The sequence below is a fragment of the Salvelinus sp. IW2-2015 genome, linkage group LG20, assembly GCF_002910315.2.
Source record: "Salvelinus sp. IW2-2015 linkage group LG20, ASM291031v2, whole genome shotgun sequence".
Taxonomy (NCBI): domain Eukaryota; kingdom Metazoa; phylum Chordata; class Actinopteri; order Salmoniformes; family Salmonidae; genus Salvelinus; species Salvelinus sp. IW2-2015.
The window spans coordinates 30,000,541-30,019,508 of record NC_036860.1 but is presented as its reverse complement, the minus strand read 5'-3'; the positions used below and the strand labels follow the sequence as shown (position 1 = coordinate 30,019,508).

The 18,968-nt window shown below is 41.4% G+C and overlaps 1 protein-coding gene across 1 annotated transcript; it reads left to right on the top strand.

Moving 5' to 3' along the window:
• The first annotated feature begins 982 nt into the window (after positions 1-982).
• LOC111981258 (glucose-6-phosphate exchanger SLC37A2) lies at positions 983-18,538 on the top strand. The gene is made up of 18 exons (XM_024012451.2): positions 983-1,665; positions 5,395-5,476; positions 5,790-5,880; positions 6,087-6,165; positions 6,283-6,418; positions 7,528-7,604; positions 8,025-8,191; positions 8,615-8,652; positions 8,791-8,937; positions 10,853-10,943; positions 11,107-11,169; positions 11,558-11,643; positions 12,457-12,505; positions 12,784-12,857; positions 13,194-13,272; positions 15,401-15,498; positions 16,712-16,776; positions 18,426-18,538. The coding sequence occupies exons 1-18, from the start codon at positions 1,607-1,609 to the stop codon at positions 18,439-18,441; spliced, it is 1,497 nt and encodes a 498-aa protein (XP_023868219.1). The 5' UTR covers positions 983-1,606; the 3' UTR covers positions 18,442-18,538.
• Positions 18,539-18,968: the final 430 nt, after the last annotated feature.

Genomic DNA, 18,968 nt, shown 5'->3' with positions numbered 1-18,968 from the left:
GACAATAAATTTCACATGCTGTTGTGCAAATGGAATAGACAAAAGGTGGAAATTATAGGCAATTAGCAAGACACCCCCAATAAAGGAGTGATTCTGCAGGTGGTGACCACAGACCACTTCTCAGTTCCTATGCTTCCTGGCTGATGTTTTGGTCACTTTTGAATGCTGGCGGTGCTCTCACTCTAATGGTAGCATGAGACGGAGTCTACAACCCACACACGTGGCTCAGGTAGTGCAACTCATCCAGGATGGCACATCAATGCGAGCTGTGGCAAGAAGGTTTGCTGTGTCTGTCAGCGTAGTGTCCAGAGCATGGAGGCGCTACCAGGAGACAGGCCAGTACATCAGGAGACGTGGAGGAGGCCGTAGGAGGGCAACAACCCAGCAGCAGGACCGCTACCTCCGCCTTTGAGCAGGAGGAGCACTGCCAGAGCCCTGCAAAATGACCTCCAGCAGGCCACAAATTTTCTTTGCTTTATTTGAAATTCTGGTGTGCTTTCCCACTCTCACTGTAACTAGGCAAGTCAGTTAATTAAGAACAAAATCTTATTTTCAATGACAGCCTAACCCRGATGATGCTGGGCTAATTGTGCACCACACTATAGGTCTCCCAATCACAGCCAGATGCAACTCAGCCTGGATTTAAATCAGGGACTACAGTGATGCTTGGATTTGAACCAGAGACTACAGTCTTGCATTGAGATGCCGTGCCTCAGACCACCGCACCACTCAGGAGCTGCTGTGGCTTGCTCCACTCATGACCCTAGAAACTTTTCAATCTGTAATTTTAGAGGAGCATAATTTACATTTCAAACACATTGATGTCTTTTCATTTTCTGCTGTAGGTAGGCTGTACCACATTTGATTGACAGAAGACAAAGCATAATTTTCTGTGGTGGTGGTATAGTACTTGAAGAGTAAATTAGTCATTGCTCCTTTAATGCCGTGACGTCAGATACGGGAATCACATGTCCACACACTTCGGGAAGATTTGTTTTTGTACGGCGTTTGGGCTTGGAAAATATTGGGAAATGGCTACCCTTAAACTATTATGGACAGAATCCGTAAACATGTGGACTAATGTGCATGTGACACGGTAGAGAAGTGCATAGAGTATTTATAGGAACCGGCTTTTATAACGCTATCAGCTTGCTCAAGCATGCATGGAAATCTATGGGAATTCATTGTTGGCGGAGATTCACCCATTAACAGGAAGTAGGAATAGCCAAGCGACTGAAGCTGTTTTGATCAGTGCGCTGTTTTTTTGTTTTGTTTATCTTTTAAATTATTACACTTTAAACAAAAAATCTAAGAAATAAACCAGTGTTTTATAATCAAAGTGGGAAAAATATCGATGGAATATTGTAACTAAAAATTCTAAGTCACCGGAGCTCGAACCTGTGTGAGAAGCTGTTTTGAAGTCCCATGTATAGACATTCAGCTTGCTTTTGTGCTGTTTTTAGATATTTTTGTAGTCCTACTTTTTTAACAGACAATATCAATTGGATGTATACAAGACGAACGAACTAACTTTTGATGCCATGTCTGAAAGAAAAGTGTAAGCGGTTTTAACAAGTTATTCGAAGGTAGAAGACCTCCACCCAAGATGAGGTCGTCTTTGGCTCCCGGCATCAGACTGATCACGTCCTTCTCAAGAGATAGCGGGTAAGCTTCTACTATCTTTGAATTCTATTGTGTGTGTGTGTGTGACACCCTTTATGCAAACACAACTATTGCATTGTACAGTATGTAGATTGATGATGGGGGGGGACAGCTGTTTTGTCCCTAATCAGATAGAAGTCAATTATTGGCTAGACATGAGGCTGTAACCTGGTCTCAAAGCATGTTGTATTATTCTGTACATACATTTGAGACACTCCATTTAGTATGACATGTTACGTTTCCTATGATATGTCTTAATTTGTGGACATATCCACAATATRTTACGAATTTGCAAACATACAATATGTAACGAATTTGCGAAACGTATGATATGTTACAGATTCTAATTTGTTGTGGCTAACGTTAGCCAGGTTAGGGTTCAGGAGCATCATGGCAAAAAGTTACATTAGAAGTGCCCATCCAAGAAAGCACAAGGTCATTGGACACAGATAAAATGACGTAAAATGACGTTATATCYACGTGGCTTTTATTGGACTGATAATGTCAACATCATACTTTCAAAATCTTACCTAGCAGTCATCATCATGAATCAAGTTGACAATCTACTGGCAAATCATTTTCAATCCTTGTCATATGAAGATAAATTATAGATAAAATGTATCGGTGCTCATCGGCCATTGGACAAAAACATTAGTTTATGTTGGAAATCGCAAATCCAACAATGAGTGGTGTGGAAGGAATCAGTGGCAAACTACACTAGCCTGTTATTCAGTGGAATGGGTGTGTGGTCCAAGTCTAGGTTTAAGGGTCTCTTTCCCAAGCTTAAAAGATAYACATTAGCCATGTTGTCAATCCAGCATGACTTCTGCCTCGTTCAAAACAACTGGAGACTCGGAACTGGGAAATCTCGAACTTCAGTGAGTTCAAAGCAACTGGGAACTCTGGGGGGGAAAAAAACAAGTTCCAACTGGGGAAAATACGTTTTGAACTGTCATCCATCTCGGAATTCCAAGTCGGGACCTCGGGGTAAGAACGGCCCATATTCTGAATTCTGTCGCTCTACATTTCAAAAGTGCTGAACAAATAGTTATATTGACTGCGTCTGTCCTAGCTCGCTCATTAATGTCTTAATTGAAATGACAGATTGCCCTTATCGTCATCCCCTTATGCCATAGTTTGTACATCTCAATTGTCAGGAGAAACCACATTTTGTTTTAAAAAAAGGCTGACTTGCTTAAAGGCAGTAAATGAGGCTGAATGAACTGTTTCTCTGCCAGACAAGGCTCCGCTGATAGCCAGGTGTAGCAGTGGTAAGGGGTTGGAACAGCTTTATGTAGGCCCTAACAGTTTGTGGGCACCGTTTGTTACTGTTATAGTGCAATTAATGTATTGTTTAGTGTTGTGTAGTGCCTTTGCTGGCATGCATATTTGCTATTTTTTGGGGTGTTTGCCCCACCAAGATTTACATGCTAAAATCGCAACTATTCATTACGTATAGTTGAGGTCGACCGATTTAATCTCAATGGCCGATTTATTAGGGCCGTTTTTTAATACAATYGGTAATCGTCATTTTTGGACGCCGATTACATTGCATTCCAAAAGGAAACTGCGTGGCAGGCTGACCAGCTGTTACGCAAGTGCAGCAAGGAGCCAAGGTAAGTTGCTAGCTAGCATTAAACTTATCTTATAAAAAACAATCAATCTTAACATAATCACTAGTTAACTACACATGGTTGATGATATTACTAGGTTAACTAGCTTGTCCTGCGTTGCATATAATCAATGTGGTGCCTGTTAATTTATCATCGAATCACAGCYTACTTCGCCAAACGGGGGAGGATTTAACAAAAGCGCATTTGTGAAAAAAGCACAATTGTTGCACGAATGTACCTAACCATAAACATCAATGCCTTTCTTAAAATCAATACACAGAAGTATATTTTTTTAAACCTGCATATTTAGTTAAAAGAAATTCATGTCAACAGGCAATATTAACTCGGGAAATTGTGTCACTTCTCTTGCGTTCATTGCACGCAGAGTCAGGGTATATGCAACAGCTTGGGACGCCTGGCTCATTGCGAACTAATTTGCCAGAATTTTACATAATTTTTACATAACATTGAAGGTTGTGCAATGTAACAGGAATATTTAGACTTATGGATGCCACCTGTTCGATAAAATACGGAACGGTTCCGTATTTCACTGAAAGAATAAACGTTTTGTTTTCGAAATGATAGTTTCCGGATTTAACCATATTAATGACCAACGGCTCGTATTTCTGTGTTTATTATATTGTAATTAAGTCTATGATTTGATAGAGCAGTTTGACTGAGCGGTGGTAGGCGGCAGCAGGCTCGTAAGCATTCATTCAAACTTTACTGCGTTTGCCAGCAGCTATTAGCAATGCTTGCTTCACAGYGCTGTTTATGACTTCAAGCCTATCAACTCCTGAGATTAGGCTGGCAATATGTAACTTTTTGGGCGACCCGACCAAAATCACATAGAAATGTTAGTTATAGATCTGTTTTCTCAWTGAAAGCAAGTATAAGAAGCGATATATCTGTTCTATGTGCGCTAGGGCGGGGGTGAAGAACACTGTCTACCGGTGTACTAGCTAGCTAGCGTTGTCTCCCCCGCCTATTCTTCTTCTGTGGGGTTTATCTGTCTTTGGTATCCAACGTTATGGTGCATTACCGCCACCTATTCCCGCCTGTGTACTGGAGTCCTATCTTAAAAATGGACCAGTAGAGGTATAAAGAGGGGTTCCTGCAGATGCCGGGATGCCCACATGTTGGAMCGCCACGAACTGTGGGCCACAATTGCGTTATTTTCACTTTACACCACATATTCAAAGATGTCTTGTGCAAATAGAAGCATCGAATTTTACGTGAAAACATCCCAGGTGAAGGCCATCTACACTGTTGGATTTCTACAACATTTCATCAATCCACAATACTTTCTGTATTATTGCTGTCACTGATCCAGGTTGTTCCATAAACCTGAMGAAATAGTCACACTTTGTCCTAGATTTAGTCAGTCAAACTGTAAAGGTCACTGCAGGTTGAGTCTTGTGCACAACACTTTCTCTTGAATGTTTGTGTCCGAAATGGCATCCCAGTATTCACTACATTTAACCAAGGCCCTAGTGTACTGCTTTTGACCAGGGTCCATAGCGCTATGGACAAAAGTAGTGCAGTAATAGGGTGTCTTTTTGGATGCATCTTATGTGTTGTGTGCAATTAGCTTGAGGATGAGGAGTTTACACCAGGTTCTGAGTGAGGTGTTAACTGTTACTACAATCTAAATGTGGTAAAACTTTCCTTTCCACTCCAGGAAATGTAAACAGGTCAATACAGAGCGTGTGTGGTGTAGCTAGCTGCCTTCCTGTGCAGTGTACACCTCGTGTCAGCTAAGTTCCTGTACTGCTCTCAGCAGTGTTTAACTCTTCTGAATATCCTGTTTGGTTCACACTAAAAAACAAGCCTATGTGTACTGCCTACTGTACAGACAAGACCATGTGAACAATTGTTTTGTTTTCTCTTCTCCTCAGATCCCTCTCCAGGATGGTAGTTTGAAGCCTTTCTCTCTCCTTCTCTCCCCTCTCGCTCTCTCTTTTTATCTTTTTCCCTTTCCCCCTCCCGGTCTTATGAGACTAACATCCCATAATACCCAAGCCCTGTAGACCTCTAGATAATGTATAAGAGACTGTCCAAAAAATGGTATTTGCTTTGGACAACATTAGAATGAGCTCTTTTTCTACTCTCTGTGCAGGTACAGAGGTTTCACCCTCTTCCTCACCTTTCTCTTCTATACCAGCTACCATCTCTCCCGGAAACCCATCAGCATCGTCAAGGTGATACACTGACTTCACAAACCTGTATGAAACGTTATCTTATTTTTTTTTGTTGAAATGTAACCTTTATTTAACCAGGCATCTTAATGTAAGGCCACACTGTTCAGCTCTATATACTAACATATCTAAGTGTTCTAGGCCACAAAAGCCCTAGAACACTCAAGTTGCACTACAATAGTTAACATAGTCATTTTTGAGATAGTTATATGGTAGTGGCTGTTTTTATTTCGAGCCGTTTAAGCTGGTTGCGTCTTGAAGGCCTAGTGTTTTGTGTCTGTGTGTAATCTCTGGTTATTGCGCCATGTATATACAGAGTGAGCTGCACAAAAATTGTTCCACCCTCATTCGGCCACCAAACCTCAACGGAACTGACAATGGAACCTGGTGTGACTGGGCGCCATTTGGTGAGTCCTCTGCTTGACTCGACTTCTTCGTTCATAAAAAAAAAAAAAAAAAAGAATAAAAATGCTTCCAAAACATTTCCAAAGTGTTTTTGAGAATATAGAAAGCACACCATGTCAGTAGAATGAATCCGTTTTTATGTTGCTGTTTAAGCATTACGACAGCAGATTTCATTCTGGCATTTTCTGTGCCAACTCGTTTTCTCCAGACCGGGACAACTACCAGACGTTGTTTGGAGCCGTGGACAACTCTTTCCTCGTTGCTTATGCCATTGGCATGTTTTTCAGGTAGGCAGAATGATGTAAATTCTATGATTGTTTTGTTTTTGTGGGTGTGTGTGCTTGTGTGTGTATTAAACCTCACTACAAGGAGTTAACCAGATTATGTGTTGTGTGTTTTGACAGTGGGATATTTGGTGAGCGCGTGCCCTTGCGCTACTACCTGACCACCGGGATGCTTCTCAGTGGTCTCTTCACATGTCTGTTTGGCCTGGGCTTCTACTGGAACATCCACTCCATCTGGTACTACGCCTTCGTCCAGGTAAGGGTTAAATTTAGCAGACGCTCTTATCCAGAGCGACTTACAGTAGAGTGCATACATTTTATTACATTTTTACATACTGAGATAAGGATATCCCTACCGGCCAAGAGCAGACGCTCTTATCCAGAGCGACTTACAGTAGAGTGCATACATTTTTATTACTTTATTTTTTATTTTATTTTTATTTTATTTTATTTTTTATACATACTGAGACAAGGATATCCCTACCGGCCAAACCCTCCCTACCGGCCAAACCCTCCCTAACCCGGACGACGCTATGCCAATTGTGCGTCGCCCCACGGATCTCCCGGTTGCGGCCGGCTGCGACAGAGCCTGGGCGCGAACCCAGCCCAGCCTGGGCGCGATCCCAGAGACTCTGGTGGCGCAGCTAGCACTGCGATGCAGTGCCCTAGACCACTGCGCCACCTGGGAGATGCACTGCACCCGGGAGACCACTGCGCCACCTCCTCTAAAACCATTGTCACTCGCTCACACCCCGCCCCATAGTTACCTTTGAGTTCAGGCCCGACCTGGGGCATGTTCATAAGAGTTTGCAGCGTAAACCTTTTGCAACGGGACGTCCTGGTAGTCCCTCTGTTTCAGTCAGTTGTCTTGTGTTTCGTGCCTAATGAACACAGCCTGGTACTGAAAAACAACAGTTTAAAGTTACACTTTGTCCACACTGTGTATACAGGGCCTTGTGTATGCATGCACAATCATGAGTTTTCCTATCAGAGCATATGCAGCAACAAAACAACTTGGGTTGTAAAAGGAAAGTCAGGTAAAAGTTGGCATGGGGGCTTTAGGCACTATCACATGACAGACCAGCAGTATCATATGATGTAGAGTGTGTGAGCGAGGCTGAGGGATTGTTTCCATGCCAGTTGTTTCCATGCCTTTTCTCAAGGCTATGTGTGTGATAATATAATGGTGTGGGTAACTGGCCCAGCCCCCTTCTCTTTTCTGTGTCTTTGTTTGTATCTCTCTCATGGGGATACAAAACATCTCTCCATTTTTTTTCTCTCTCATCGTGTTGGGTATAGGGGCATATTTAATGTTGAAATTAAAAGCATCTAAAAAATCTAAATCTCCCTCTCTTACTTCCCTAGGCAATGAATGGACTAGTGCAGACAACGGGCTGGCCTGCAGTGGTGGCCTGCGTTGGGAACTGGTTTGGAAAGGGGAAGTGAGTGAGAAATTCTTACTCTTGACTGGTTCAGCAATGCTGAGTGCACAGTATCAGTACCCCTTTTCCATATTGTGTAGGTTTTTCTTTTTTTTGCTCAAGGTCAGTCACATTATGTGAAATTAAAAACAGAACTCTCTGGTCAGTTCCTTTGTTTGAGTGTTTGGAAATTCAAAATAGGAACAATTTACAGATATCCAGTTTCCAATTCAGCATTTTACTGCCGAAAGCTGTCCTCTGTATTTAGTACCGGTATGTTGAATGTTTTAAGTATATATTGAATTCACTCCAATAAATTCCCTATGTTCAAGTGTCCCTATAAGTTAATGTAAGCAGGCTCAATGTCTCGCTATACAATGTTTCTAAACCCACTTCTTTCGTGTCCATCCCATCTGTGTGTGTCTGTCCTTTTCCCTCCAGACGAGGGTTCATCATGGGCGTGTGGAACTCACACACCTCGGTAGGCAACATCCTGGGTTCGCTCATTGCCGGCATCTTTGTATCCTCGGCCTGGGGCATGTCCTTCATCGTGCCCGGCATCATTATCGCATCCACGGGCATACTCTGCTTCTTCTTCCTGGTGGAGAGTGAGTGTGACCTTTGACCTCTGGGTCTGTATTCATAGAGAAAGTAGGAGTGCTAATCTAGGATCAGTTTTGCCTTTTTAGATAATAATGAATGGACAGAGGGGGCCTGATCCTAGATCACTATTAGTGCTGACTGCATAAACCACTRCAACCTATTGAAGCTTGATACCGTAGATCATAGAATCCAAATGAAATGGTATACAATATTCATTGCCGTTAGAAAGTTATTTTTATTAACCTAGTTTGAAAATGGATCATGTTGCGTTAACCCGACAGGATTTATCCAAGAGTTTTTACTCTGCAGGCATTTCATATTCAACCTAGACTGTTTTCATTTAGACATGTAAATGGCTCGTCCCAAGACTGTATTTTGACATGAAAATGGATTTGTGAGCACAACCTTCTTTTTTGTTGTTGTCACAGAACCAGAAGATGTCGGCTGCAGCCCTCCGCAGCACCATGTAAGTATAACCAAAGAACATATGAAGTAATGGGTGCCCTTAGTATTATAGAGAAGGGCTGCCTTGCTCAAGGGCAGTCGATGTCGGTGGCACCTGAGATATGATATCAGATATCTGCTAATTGCTGTGTATGAGCAGGAGGACAACGAGAAGGAGCCTCTCTTACAAAACTCATCTACTAACGAGGAGATCTTCAGCAGTCCTGGCCTGTCCAACTCTATCTCCTCCGAGTCGACAGAGGAGCACACCGAGGCCATCAGCTTCTGTAGGGCCCTCAGGATACCTGTGAGTGCGGATCACTATCTACTTTAATTCCAAGCTGTTTCATTTGCTTTCTGTTGTGACTCATGGTTGATCATTTATTATATTTATAAACTGGAAATGCTGTAGACTGTTGTAATGACATTTTATTTTATTTCTAAAAGGTGGTAGACCAGGTTTAGTGTTGCAGATAGTGTTGCAGATAGAATATATTTAAAAAATACATTTTTAAAATATATTTTCCTTTATTATTTTCCCCCTAGCCCTACCACCCCTCCCCTAATTGGAGTAAACTAATAGACAACAATACTTAGGCTTCCACTTCCAGTATAAACAYGTTGCATACATTTCATGTACAGTATATTTTACATTAGTTATCTTTTGTTTGTTTTTAGTCCCAGCCTTCAGCTACCCTCAACCCCTTCCATATAGTTTTGATTTATTGTTATGACAGTTGCTATGACTGCTCTATGACTAGTGTGTTATAAACTCAGCAAAAAAAGAAAAGCCCTCACTGTCAACTGCGTTTATTTTCAGCAAACGTAACATGTGTAAATATTTGTATGAACATAACAAGATTCAACAACTGAGACATAAACTGAACAAGTTCCACAGACATGTGACTAACAGAAATGGAATAATGTGTCCCTGAATAAAGGGGGGGTCAAAATCAAAAGTAACAGTCAGTATCTGGTGTGGCCACCCGCTGCATTAAGTACTGCAGTGCATCTCCTCCTCATGGACTGCAGCAGATTTGAAAGTTATTGCTATGAGATGTTACCCCACTCTTCCACCAAGGCACCTGCAAGTTCCCAGACATTTCTGGGGGGAATGGCCCTAGCCCTCCGATCCAACAGGTCCTAGACGTGCTCAATGGGATTGAGATCCTGGCTCTTCGCTGGCCATGGCAGAACACTGACATTCCTGTCTTGTAGGTAATCATGCACAGAACGAGCAGTATGGCTGGTGGCATTGTCATGCTGGAGGGTCATGTCAGGATGAGCCTGCAGGATGGCTACCACATGAGGGAGGAGGGTGTCTTCCCTGTAACGCACAGCGTTGAGATTGCCTGCAATGACAACAAGGTCAGTCCGATGATGCTGTGACACACTGCCCCAGACCATGACGGGCCCTCCACCTCCAAATCGATCCCGCTCCAAAGTACAGGCCTCGGTGTAACGCTCATTCCTTCAATGAAGAGCACTTTTTACCAGTCCTGTCTGGTCCAGCGACGGTGGGTTTATGCCCATAGGCGATGTTGTTGCCGGTGATGTCTGGTGAGGACCTGCCTTACAACAGGCCTACAAGCCCTCAGTCCAGCCTCTCTCAGCCTATTGCGGACAGTCTGAGCACTGGTGGAGGGATTGTGCGTTCCTGGTGTAACTCGGGCAGTTTTTGCCATCCTGTACCTGTCCCGCAGGTGTGATGTTCAGATATACCGAACCTATGCAGATGTTGTTACACGTRGTCTGCCACTGCGAGGACGATCAGCTGTCCGTCCTGTCTCCCTGTATCGCTGTCTTAGGCGTCTCACAGTACGAACATTGCAATTTATTGCCCTGGCCACATCTGCAGTCCTCATGCCTCTTTGCAGAATGCCTAAGGCACGTTCACGCAGATGAGCAGGGACCCTGGGCATCATTCTTTTGGTGTTTTTCAGAGTCAGTAGAAAGGCCTCTTTAGTGTCCTAAGTTTTCATAACTGTGACCTTAATTGCCTACCGTCTGTAAGCTGTTAGTGACTTAACCGACTGTTCCACAGGTGCATGTTCATTAATTGTTTATTGTTCATTGAACAAGCATGGGAAATAGTGTTTAAACCCTTTACAATGAAGATCTGTAAAGTTATTTGGATTTTTACGAATTATCTTTGAAAGACACGGTCCTGAAAAAGGGATGTTTATTTTTTTGCTGAGTTTGCGTGATATATTATCTTACAGGGTGTAATGGAGTTCTCCCTCTGTCTGCTGTTCGCTAAGCTTGTTAGCTACACCTTTCTCTACTGGCTTCCTCTCTACATCTCTAATGTTGGTACGTACTCAGTTTAGCTCCTATTTGTTGACAGTTCACCTGAGGTTTCAAATGCTAACAATGCTTATAAGCTGGTAATGATTTGCTTTGCATTGTGAGATGCGCCATTAGTTAATTTGTCATATACTGTGTCGCTTAAAATTCCTAATGTTTATTTCCTCAGCCCATTTTGACCCCAAAGAAGCTGGGGACATGTCAACACTATTTGATGTAGGAGGAATTGTGGGTAAGCCTTAACTGTCATGTGACTGACTTTATATGGAATTATGTAACCTTTATAGAGATCATATGAGGAACCAGGAATCTCTTCTCTGATTGACCTGGATGTTTTGTCGACACTGTAGTTATAACAAGTCATAGAAATAACGACGGGTTTCTGCAGTCAGAACAAAACAGAACATAGACATACCAAGTGATGTCTGCAGTCAGAAGAGTTATCATTAGAATTGGCCAATGATTGGCTCCTACTGTATTGGTGTCTGAGCACTTACTATTAATCTTCAATGCAGCTCCTCAAAGGCTGAATATTTTCAGATGATGTAGGACTGCTATCTTCCCCTATGTGTTAAGTCTGTGTTAAGCGTGTATGTTAAGCGTGTGTTGTGTGTCTGCAGGGGGCGTCGTGGCTGGTCTGGTGTCGGACCAAACTGGGGGCAGAGCCTCAACCTGCTGTGTCATGTTAATCGTGGCTGCTCCTATGGTGAGTGTGCATTCACACAAAAGACATCACTGGCTTTTACCATGTGTAACACCATGGACATTTCTAGTGTCTTTATTATAGTACACTTATGACTCCTCTTTGAATTGTAAATGTGGCATTTGAGAGTAATATGCACATTCCATTCTTTAGAAAACCGGTGCTGGGCAAAAATATACTGTATATCATGAAAGGAAAGGCCTGCACAAAGGCCTGAATTGCAAATGTTGACTGGACACTTTATATTCACTAATGACAAGAGGAAATTCTCTCTGTAAATGTATTGATCACGTACAGTACCAGTCAAAAGTTTGGACCCACCTACTCATTGTGCAAAGCTGTCATCAAGGCAAAGGGTGGCTACTTTGAAGAATCTCAAATATAAAATATATTTTGATTTGTTTAACACGTTTTTGCTTACTATATGATTCCATATGTGTTATTTCATAGTTTTGATGTTTTATTCTACAATGTAGAAAATAGTACAAATAAAGAAAAACCCTTGAATGAGTAGGTGTTTCCAAACTTTTGACTGGTACTGTATATGTCATGTAAATATGACTGCCTGATGGACTCTGAAAAAGGAATTTGGCTGCGCTTTGTAGCTCTGGAATTGGCAGTGAATTTCACCCGCTGCCCGAGAAACATTTCGTGATAGGTTGCAAGGTCCTTGACACTATTGTGTCAATCTGTTTTTCAGCATAGCTAAATGTTTTCCTTTGGGTTTACATGTGGGCTATTAAATCATGAGCAAATCCTTCAAGGGTGCCACCTTTTGTCCAAAATCCAGTCCAAATGTTTGTTTTGCTTTCCTAGCTGTTCCTGTACAACCACATTGGACAGCATAGCCTAGCAACCACAATCGGTAAGAGATACATTTGTTTTTTTGTATGGCATTTGACTTTCAAAACATAGAGCCATTTTTAGTGTCAACCCCTCCTGCTAACAACTACATCAATGCTCCAATTTAACACATTGTAGGGCGAGTTACAATCCGTGCATTCAACTGAAGTTGGCAATTAACATAACCACATATCACAATGAAAATCTTCCTAAAAAAGACCCTTGCTATCTGCTAGCTAGCGTACTGTGCATGCCTGATTCTCTCACAGTGCTGTGTTGTTGTGTACCTCTGCACCGTAGGGATGCTGTTGGTGTGTGGAGCCCTGGTGAACGGACCCTACGCCCTCATCACCACCGCTGTGTCTGCTGACCTGGTAAGCATTTCCATTCCAGAACAGACCACTTCATGCCTCTAACATGAGGTCCTCAGCTCTCCCGAAGTCACAAGGGGGATATAAGCTCCTCATTGCCCTAACTCCCCCCACATCCCCTGTTAGCCCACGGCTCTGTCTTAATGCGTCTTTCCTCGATTCCTTGCATTCTGTCTCCCTTGCCTCTTTCTCAAACCGATTCAAGGTGCCTCCCATCAGACAATCACCCTCAATGCGTTTTGAGGAGAGAGGTGAGGAGAGAGGACGCAAGGAATCGAGGAGACAAATTGGGAAATAGGATTGAATGTTGGTTCATAATGAGTGTTTTTCCTTTCGTAGGGGACACATGAGAGCCTGAGGGGAAACTCTAGAGCGTTGTCAACGGTCACAGCCATAATTGACGGCACAGGGTCAATAGGTATGTGGGGAATGTCTGGGCCACATGGGGGATTGGTGCTGMTTTTGTTGTTTTAGTTTTGACGCTTGTAATGGTGACTAGTAATGGGTTAGTGGGGCTATGGTGCATTTATGTGCGCCTGTGTCATTGCATGAAGGAATGTTTTTATTTATATATTTGAGGTCACCTATGTTTTGAGATTCACTTCAATGCTCACTTATTGCAGTGTAATGTGGCATTTTACAAATTGTTTTATACAGTTTATGTTCAAGGTCCATGGCTAATTGCCATGCATAATTATTTTCCATTGTAAATCATGTAGTGTATTGTTGTCCCAAATCAAATTGTATATCCAGACCTGGGGCTTTATTTATCAAAGCTGCGTGCGCACAAAAAAAGCCTCTTAACATTGCGTGCGCCAGTTTTACCCCAAAGGTTGGTATTTATCCATTTTGAACATGATGTGAAAGTGGGGGTATCTCCACGCATCTCACTTCTAGTGGTTGATCAATTGTATTGCAAGCAAATATTGTTCTTTTGAGGGAAATGTGGGTGTTTGATACATCAGAATTTGAATAATAGTAGACTAATAAAAACACAACTTAGGCCTAATGATAAAACGGATGCATTTGCCGTGGGTAAGGAGATCGCATGGCAGCATGTAGCCTAATGTTTATTTTATTACCGTAAAACTTGAATGAATAGCTTTGGCATTTATTTGCTTAAATCACTGAACACAACAGGCGCTTATTAGAGCCAGGTTTCTATTTGAACCAGGCATCTATTTCCTTAATGCACACAGCTTTTTTCTCATTTGCATAGTCAATTGCTTGGATCCAGCATTCACTTCCAACATTTTAAGCTATTTATTCATTTCATGCACTATGTTATCATTTACACATTCTGTCACATTTCAATTGTCGTAGTATGTCTCAATTTAGAAAGAAGAAAACATTCCTTTACGGAATAATTATTCTCCTCTGACTGCATTTTCAACAGTTCTTACTTTCAGATGATTTCTAGGGGTCTGTACCCCCAAAGTTGTTGACTGTTTTTGTGCTTGATCGTTAGCTAGCAGTTCTCAGCTGTTAGCAGCCAGTGGCGTGCAGTTTCTTACTGGTGATAAAAAGCGGAAGATTTTTTTTTGAGTCATTACTGAATTATTTAATGTAACAAATCAAACATTAAACCTTGTAAACAGTTCATGGTAATGCATGGTAACCTCGTAAACAATTCAAACCCAGCGTTTATTTGCTGAAATGTGTGCCGTTGCCCAGCTATTTAAAGGGACAGGTGGCTTTTTGAGACTGAGCTTTTAATTGAAGTTTTATGGTATATAGGCCTAAATCATGATCATATTGCAGGACATGACTGTCCTTTTCTGACATGACTGGTTTATTCCCGCTACACAACATATATTAGTGTACCATTTATTCATCGCTCATTTAATAGCCAACATGCTAGAAATTAAATAGACCGGTAGCCAATTTAATATATTTGATAGTATGGGTATACAGTAGGCTACAGTATAGCTGTGCGATAGGAGCACAACATCATAGCTAATATATAAAYTCAGATCCTATACCAAGGCAGCAGATAGAAACACAATCATCTATTGACAAACAAAATATTGAAAATTGTTATATTTTCAATAGAAGTGTGCTATAGCATTTAGTCCTACTTTTACATTGTTCGAATAGAAAATCATACTTCCAGAATGTGCTGCTAGTGTTGGGCACTCGCTATAGGCGGCATTCATTTGTTTTGAAAAAGTCACTACAAAACATTCTGTGCATATCTCTACATAAATGTGATCAAATGTGCCATTGCGCTTTACTTTACAAACTGTCATGGCCCAGTTCCAAAATCTCCAAATCATACAGCAAATGAGGGTGTTTTTGTTACCATAAAAGGTGAATGGGGGGTGTTTTCCAGGCGGGGTTGTAGCCATAATATGGCTCTGATTTATCAATGAAAACATATGTTATGTGCGCCAGTTTGATAAATCCCAATTTGTTGTTCCATGCAAATCCTAGAATCGACAGAATTTAGTGAGACATTTACGCACTGTTGATAAATGTGGCCCCTGGTTTCAGGTGCTTGGTTTCCCCTGCTCAAGTGTTTGACTGTTATTCTGACTGTCCTGTAGGTGCTGCCCTAGGTCCTCTGTTAGCAGGACTGCTCTCTCCGACGGGGTGGAACAATGTCTTCTTCATGCTGATCACTGCTGATATCCTCGCCTGTTTGGTTAGTTTTTAGTCTTGTTTTATAAATCACTGCAATATTTGAGCCACATGTACAAAGAAGGTGCTATACCTGTGGATTGTGTACAACAGCGGTCTCCAACCTTTTCTACCATGAGAGCTACTTWAAAAAAATATATATATATTTATGTTGCAAGCTACTAATTTACCCAGCTTGTACAGTGCATTTGGAAAGTATTCAGACCCCGTTAAAGCCYTATTCTAAAATTGATTAAATTGTTTTTTTCCTCATCAATCTGCACACAATAACCCATAAAGACAAAGCATAAATCTGTTTTTTAGAAAGAAAAACAGAAAAACCTTATTTACATAAGTATTCAGACCCTTTGTTATGAGACTCGAAATTGAGCTCAGGTGCATCCTGTTTCAATTGATCATATTTGAGATGTTTCTACAACTTGGAGTCCACCTGTGGTAAAGTCAATTGATTGGACATGATTTGGAAAGGCACACACCTGTCTATATACACAGTTGATAGTGCTTGTCAGAGCAAAAACCAAGCCATGATAGGCGAAGGAATTGTCCGTAGAGCTCTGAGACAGGATTGTGTTGRGACACAGATCTGGAGAGCGGTACCAAAACATTTCTGCAAATSTCTAAACCTGTTTTTCGCTTTGTCATTATGGGTTATTGTGTGTAGATTGATGAGGATTTTTTTTATTTAATCCATTTTAGAATAAGGTTGTAAAGTAACAATGTGGAAAAAAGGGAAGGGGTCTGAATACTTTCTTATAAAAACATTTGTGTTATAAATATGTGGAAAATGTTATTTTTTTATATATCTAAAAGCATATAGATATACAGTACCAGTCAAAAGTTTGGACACACCTACTCATTCCAGGGTGTTGCTTTATTTTCTACATTGTAGAATAATAGTGAAGACCTAAAAACTATTAAATAAAGCATATGGAATAATAATAAAAGTGTTAAACAAATCATAATCTATTTTCTATTTGAGATTCTTCAAAGTAGCCACCCTTTGCCTTGAGGACAGCTTTGCACACTCTTGGCATTCTCTCAACCAGCTTCATGAGGAATGCTTTTCCAACAGTCTTGAAGGAGTTCCCACGTATGCTGAGCACTTGTTGGCTGCTTTTCCTTCACGCTGCGGTCCAACTCATCCCAAGCCATCTCAATTGGGTTGAGGTCGGGTGATTGGTAAACTGTGTTGAGTGTGCTGTCTTCCTGTTTTCCAGCTGCTGTCCAGGCTGGTGTATAAGGAGGTGAGGGGCTGGTGTGGACACAGCCCCAGACAAAGAGGGTGAGCCACTCATGAATACACCACTTATATCACCAATCAGGAAACCTAAAGCTGGTTTCATTTTCTTAAGATGAAGAGGCTTCTAAGTGCAATAAGTCTCATAAAATCATACATTTGTGTATCTAATGAGTGAAAAAATACTGGCTCCTTAAGGGTACCTTTTTCGTTTGCAATTGAACTTGCATGTGCACAAAAATGGCTCTTCCTTGAAATACAGGTCAAAGCCACAAATAGCTACTCCGTAGGGCTGTTGTACATTAGCCTCTCCCTGGAGGTTAAGGGTGCCCATTATTCTACTCCAAAGGGGCCTTCAGGCTGCTTATTAATTGGCCAGCTTTAAAGTAACTGTCCAGTATTTCCACATTTCTATGAAATATTACCTGAAATTAATTATAATATCAGTGAAATAGTTTTCTTCCAAAACATGGTAATTTAGTATGTTAAAAAGTATATTTTCTGTTTTGGAATGGTGTGGGCATATTCCGGCCATAGAAAATATTCATGCGAGTAGACCTCTGATTGGCCAGCTCATCCTCTGAGGCAATATCAAGCATTATTTTAAACATTCTGTTTAATACAAGTTTAAGGTATGTTTTTTTAAATGTTTTCTTTTTCTTCATTTTTTCCCCTCCAATTTATACGAGTATAGAATGAATCGACAATAATATTTGGGTATGCGTTAACAGAATATTAACTTTTAAAAGTGAGATTTTCATTGGACAGTTTATGAGAAAAATTGCAGTTACACCTCAGGCTATTTTTAGGCATCATAGGTAATCAATCACTATCAACCTGGGACAAACTGCATCTTGAGAGTTATATATTTCCAACAGGTTCCCATAGGATTTGAGACATGATTGTCTTTGAATGGATGACTTGAGTTGGGTCTTAGACGCTCAATCAAATGTGACACGGAATCTTCTCTGTTCACTGAGCACTCAGGCTTCTTTATTCTTTCACAGCATCAAGTAACGGTTTCTTGATTACAAGCACCTTTCCATGTTCTGCAAATCTATATACACTGGGCAACTGCGATTTAAGAGCCATTGTGACATCAAGTTTAACATATGTCATTGTAGGCTGTTTTGGAAACTATAGCAGTACTACATTACCCATAATTCACCATGTAACATGTCTGGTTTGTCATAATGGAGTTACACTACAGTCCAAGGTGTCTTTTTTTGAGCTACCTAAGTGTCAAAGCTAAAAGGAAGCTGTATCCACCCCAATATCCACAACTGTGCAAGGCACCGGCCACTCTCACACCGTCCCGTTTATTCCAAGTCCCAAAATAACCCTCACATCCTGTCAAATAATGCTGCCAAATAAAGCAATGCTCCATCCCCAACAACAATTGCGCACCTCATGGCTCTATACTGCCCCTCATTTATTCCACTTCCCAAACTGACTCCATAGCATTAGCCTCTCTCCAGGAAGGTTGAGAAAGTGCTAGGGACCGTGTTTACTTGCAAAATTTTCAGGGAGGATACTCAGTTGAAGATTATGTGGTCGTTGCTTCTCCTCCAGTCCTCAAATATAAAATTACATTGAATGAATCAGATCCAATGATCTGGTACCTATGTTAATGACCAGAATAGGTTTGTATTTGGTCCATTCTGAAACGGGCTAATCTCGCCTTGTGTTGTCAGGTTCAAAGAAATATGAGTGGGTGCCTGGGACGAGACCGTATCACACATGCAAGGAAGGACGCAGGAAAAAGGACCAAGGACTAACCCCTGAGGTGCATGACGATTTATAGGGTGCCGATCCTTTCATCCTTCATCCTTAATGGACCCAGACCCTGTCACCAAAGGATGAAAGGATCTGGAAAAGGAGGAAGGGGCCATTGATATTTTGGGACAATCTGACGGCAAGAGAGAACATGTCCTTTCTTCAAATGGTCGCAAAGCACTTTCTCTCTTATACCTTTTTTATGATTATTTTGTATGTTTATTTTCTTCTCTGTTAGCCCCTCTCGGGGCTGTGTGCATCTTTCATCTTATTATTAAAATGATGTGCACACTGCATTTCCCCAATCTCTCCTCAATGGTTACTAACAGTTAAAATCACATGCTAGTATTGGGCAAGCTAAATTGGGCGCGCATGTTTTGCACAGCCTGGAGAACGCCGAACTACATATGCAGCGAAGGAGGAGTTTGCAGTTGTAATCAAGTGCTGTGGGGGCAAATGTT

What these genes read in the sequence shown, in the direction of transcription:
- LOC111981258 (XM_024012451.2), top strand. Translation starts at nt 1,607, where the DNA reads ATGAGGTCGTCTTTGGCTCCCGGCATCAGACTGATCACGTCCTTCTCA. An exon ending in GTGTGACTGGGCGCCATTTG is followed by an intron (nt 5,881 to 6,086) that starts GTGAGTCCTCTG and finishes CGTTTTCTCCAG; the next exon opens with ACCGGGACAACTACCAGACG. An exon ending in CTGATATCCTCGCCTGTTTG is followed by an intron (nt 15,499 to 16,711) that starts GTTAGTTTTTAG and finishes CCTGTTTTCCAG; the next exon opens with CTGCTGTCCAGGCTGGTGTA.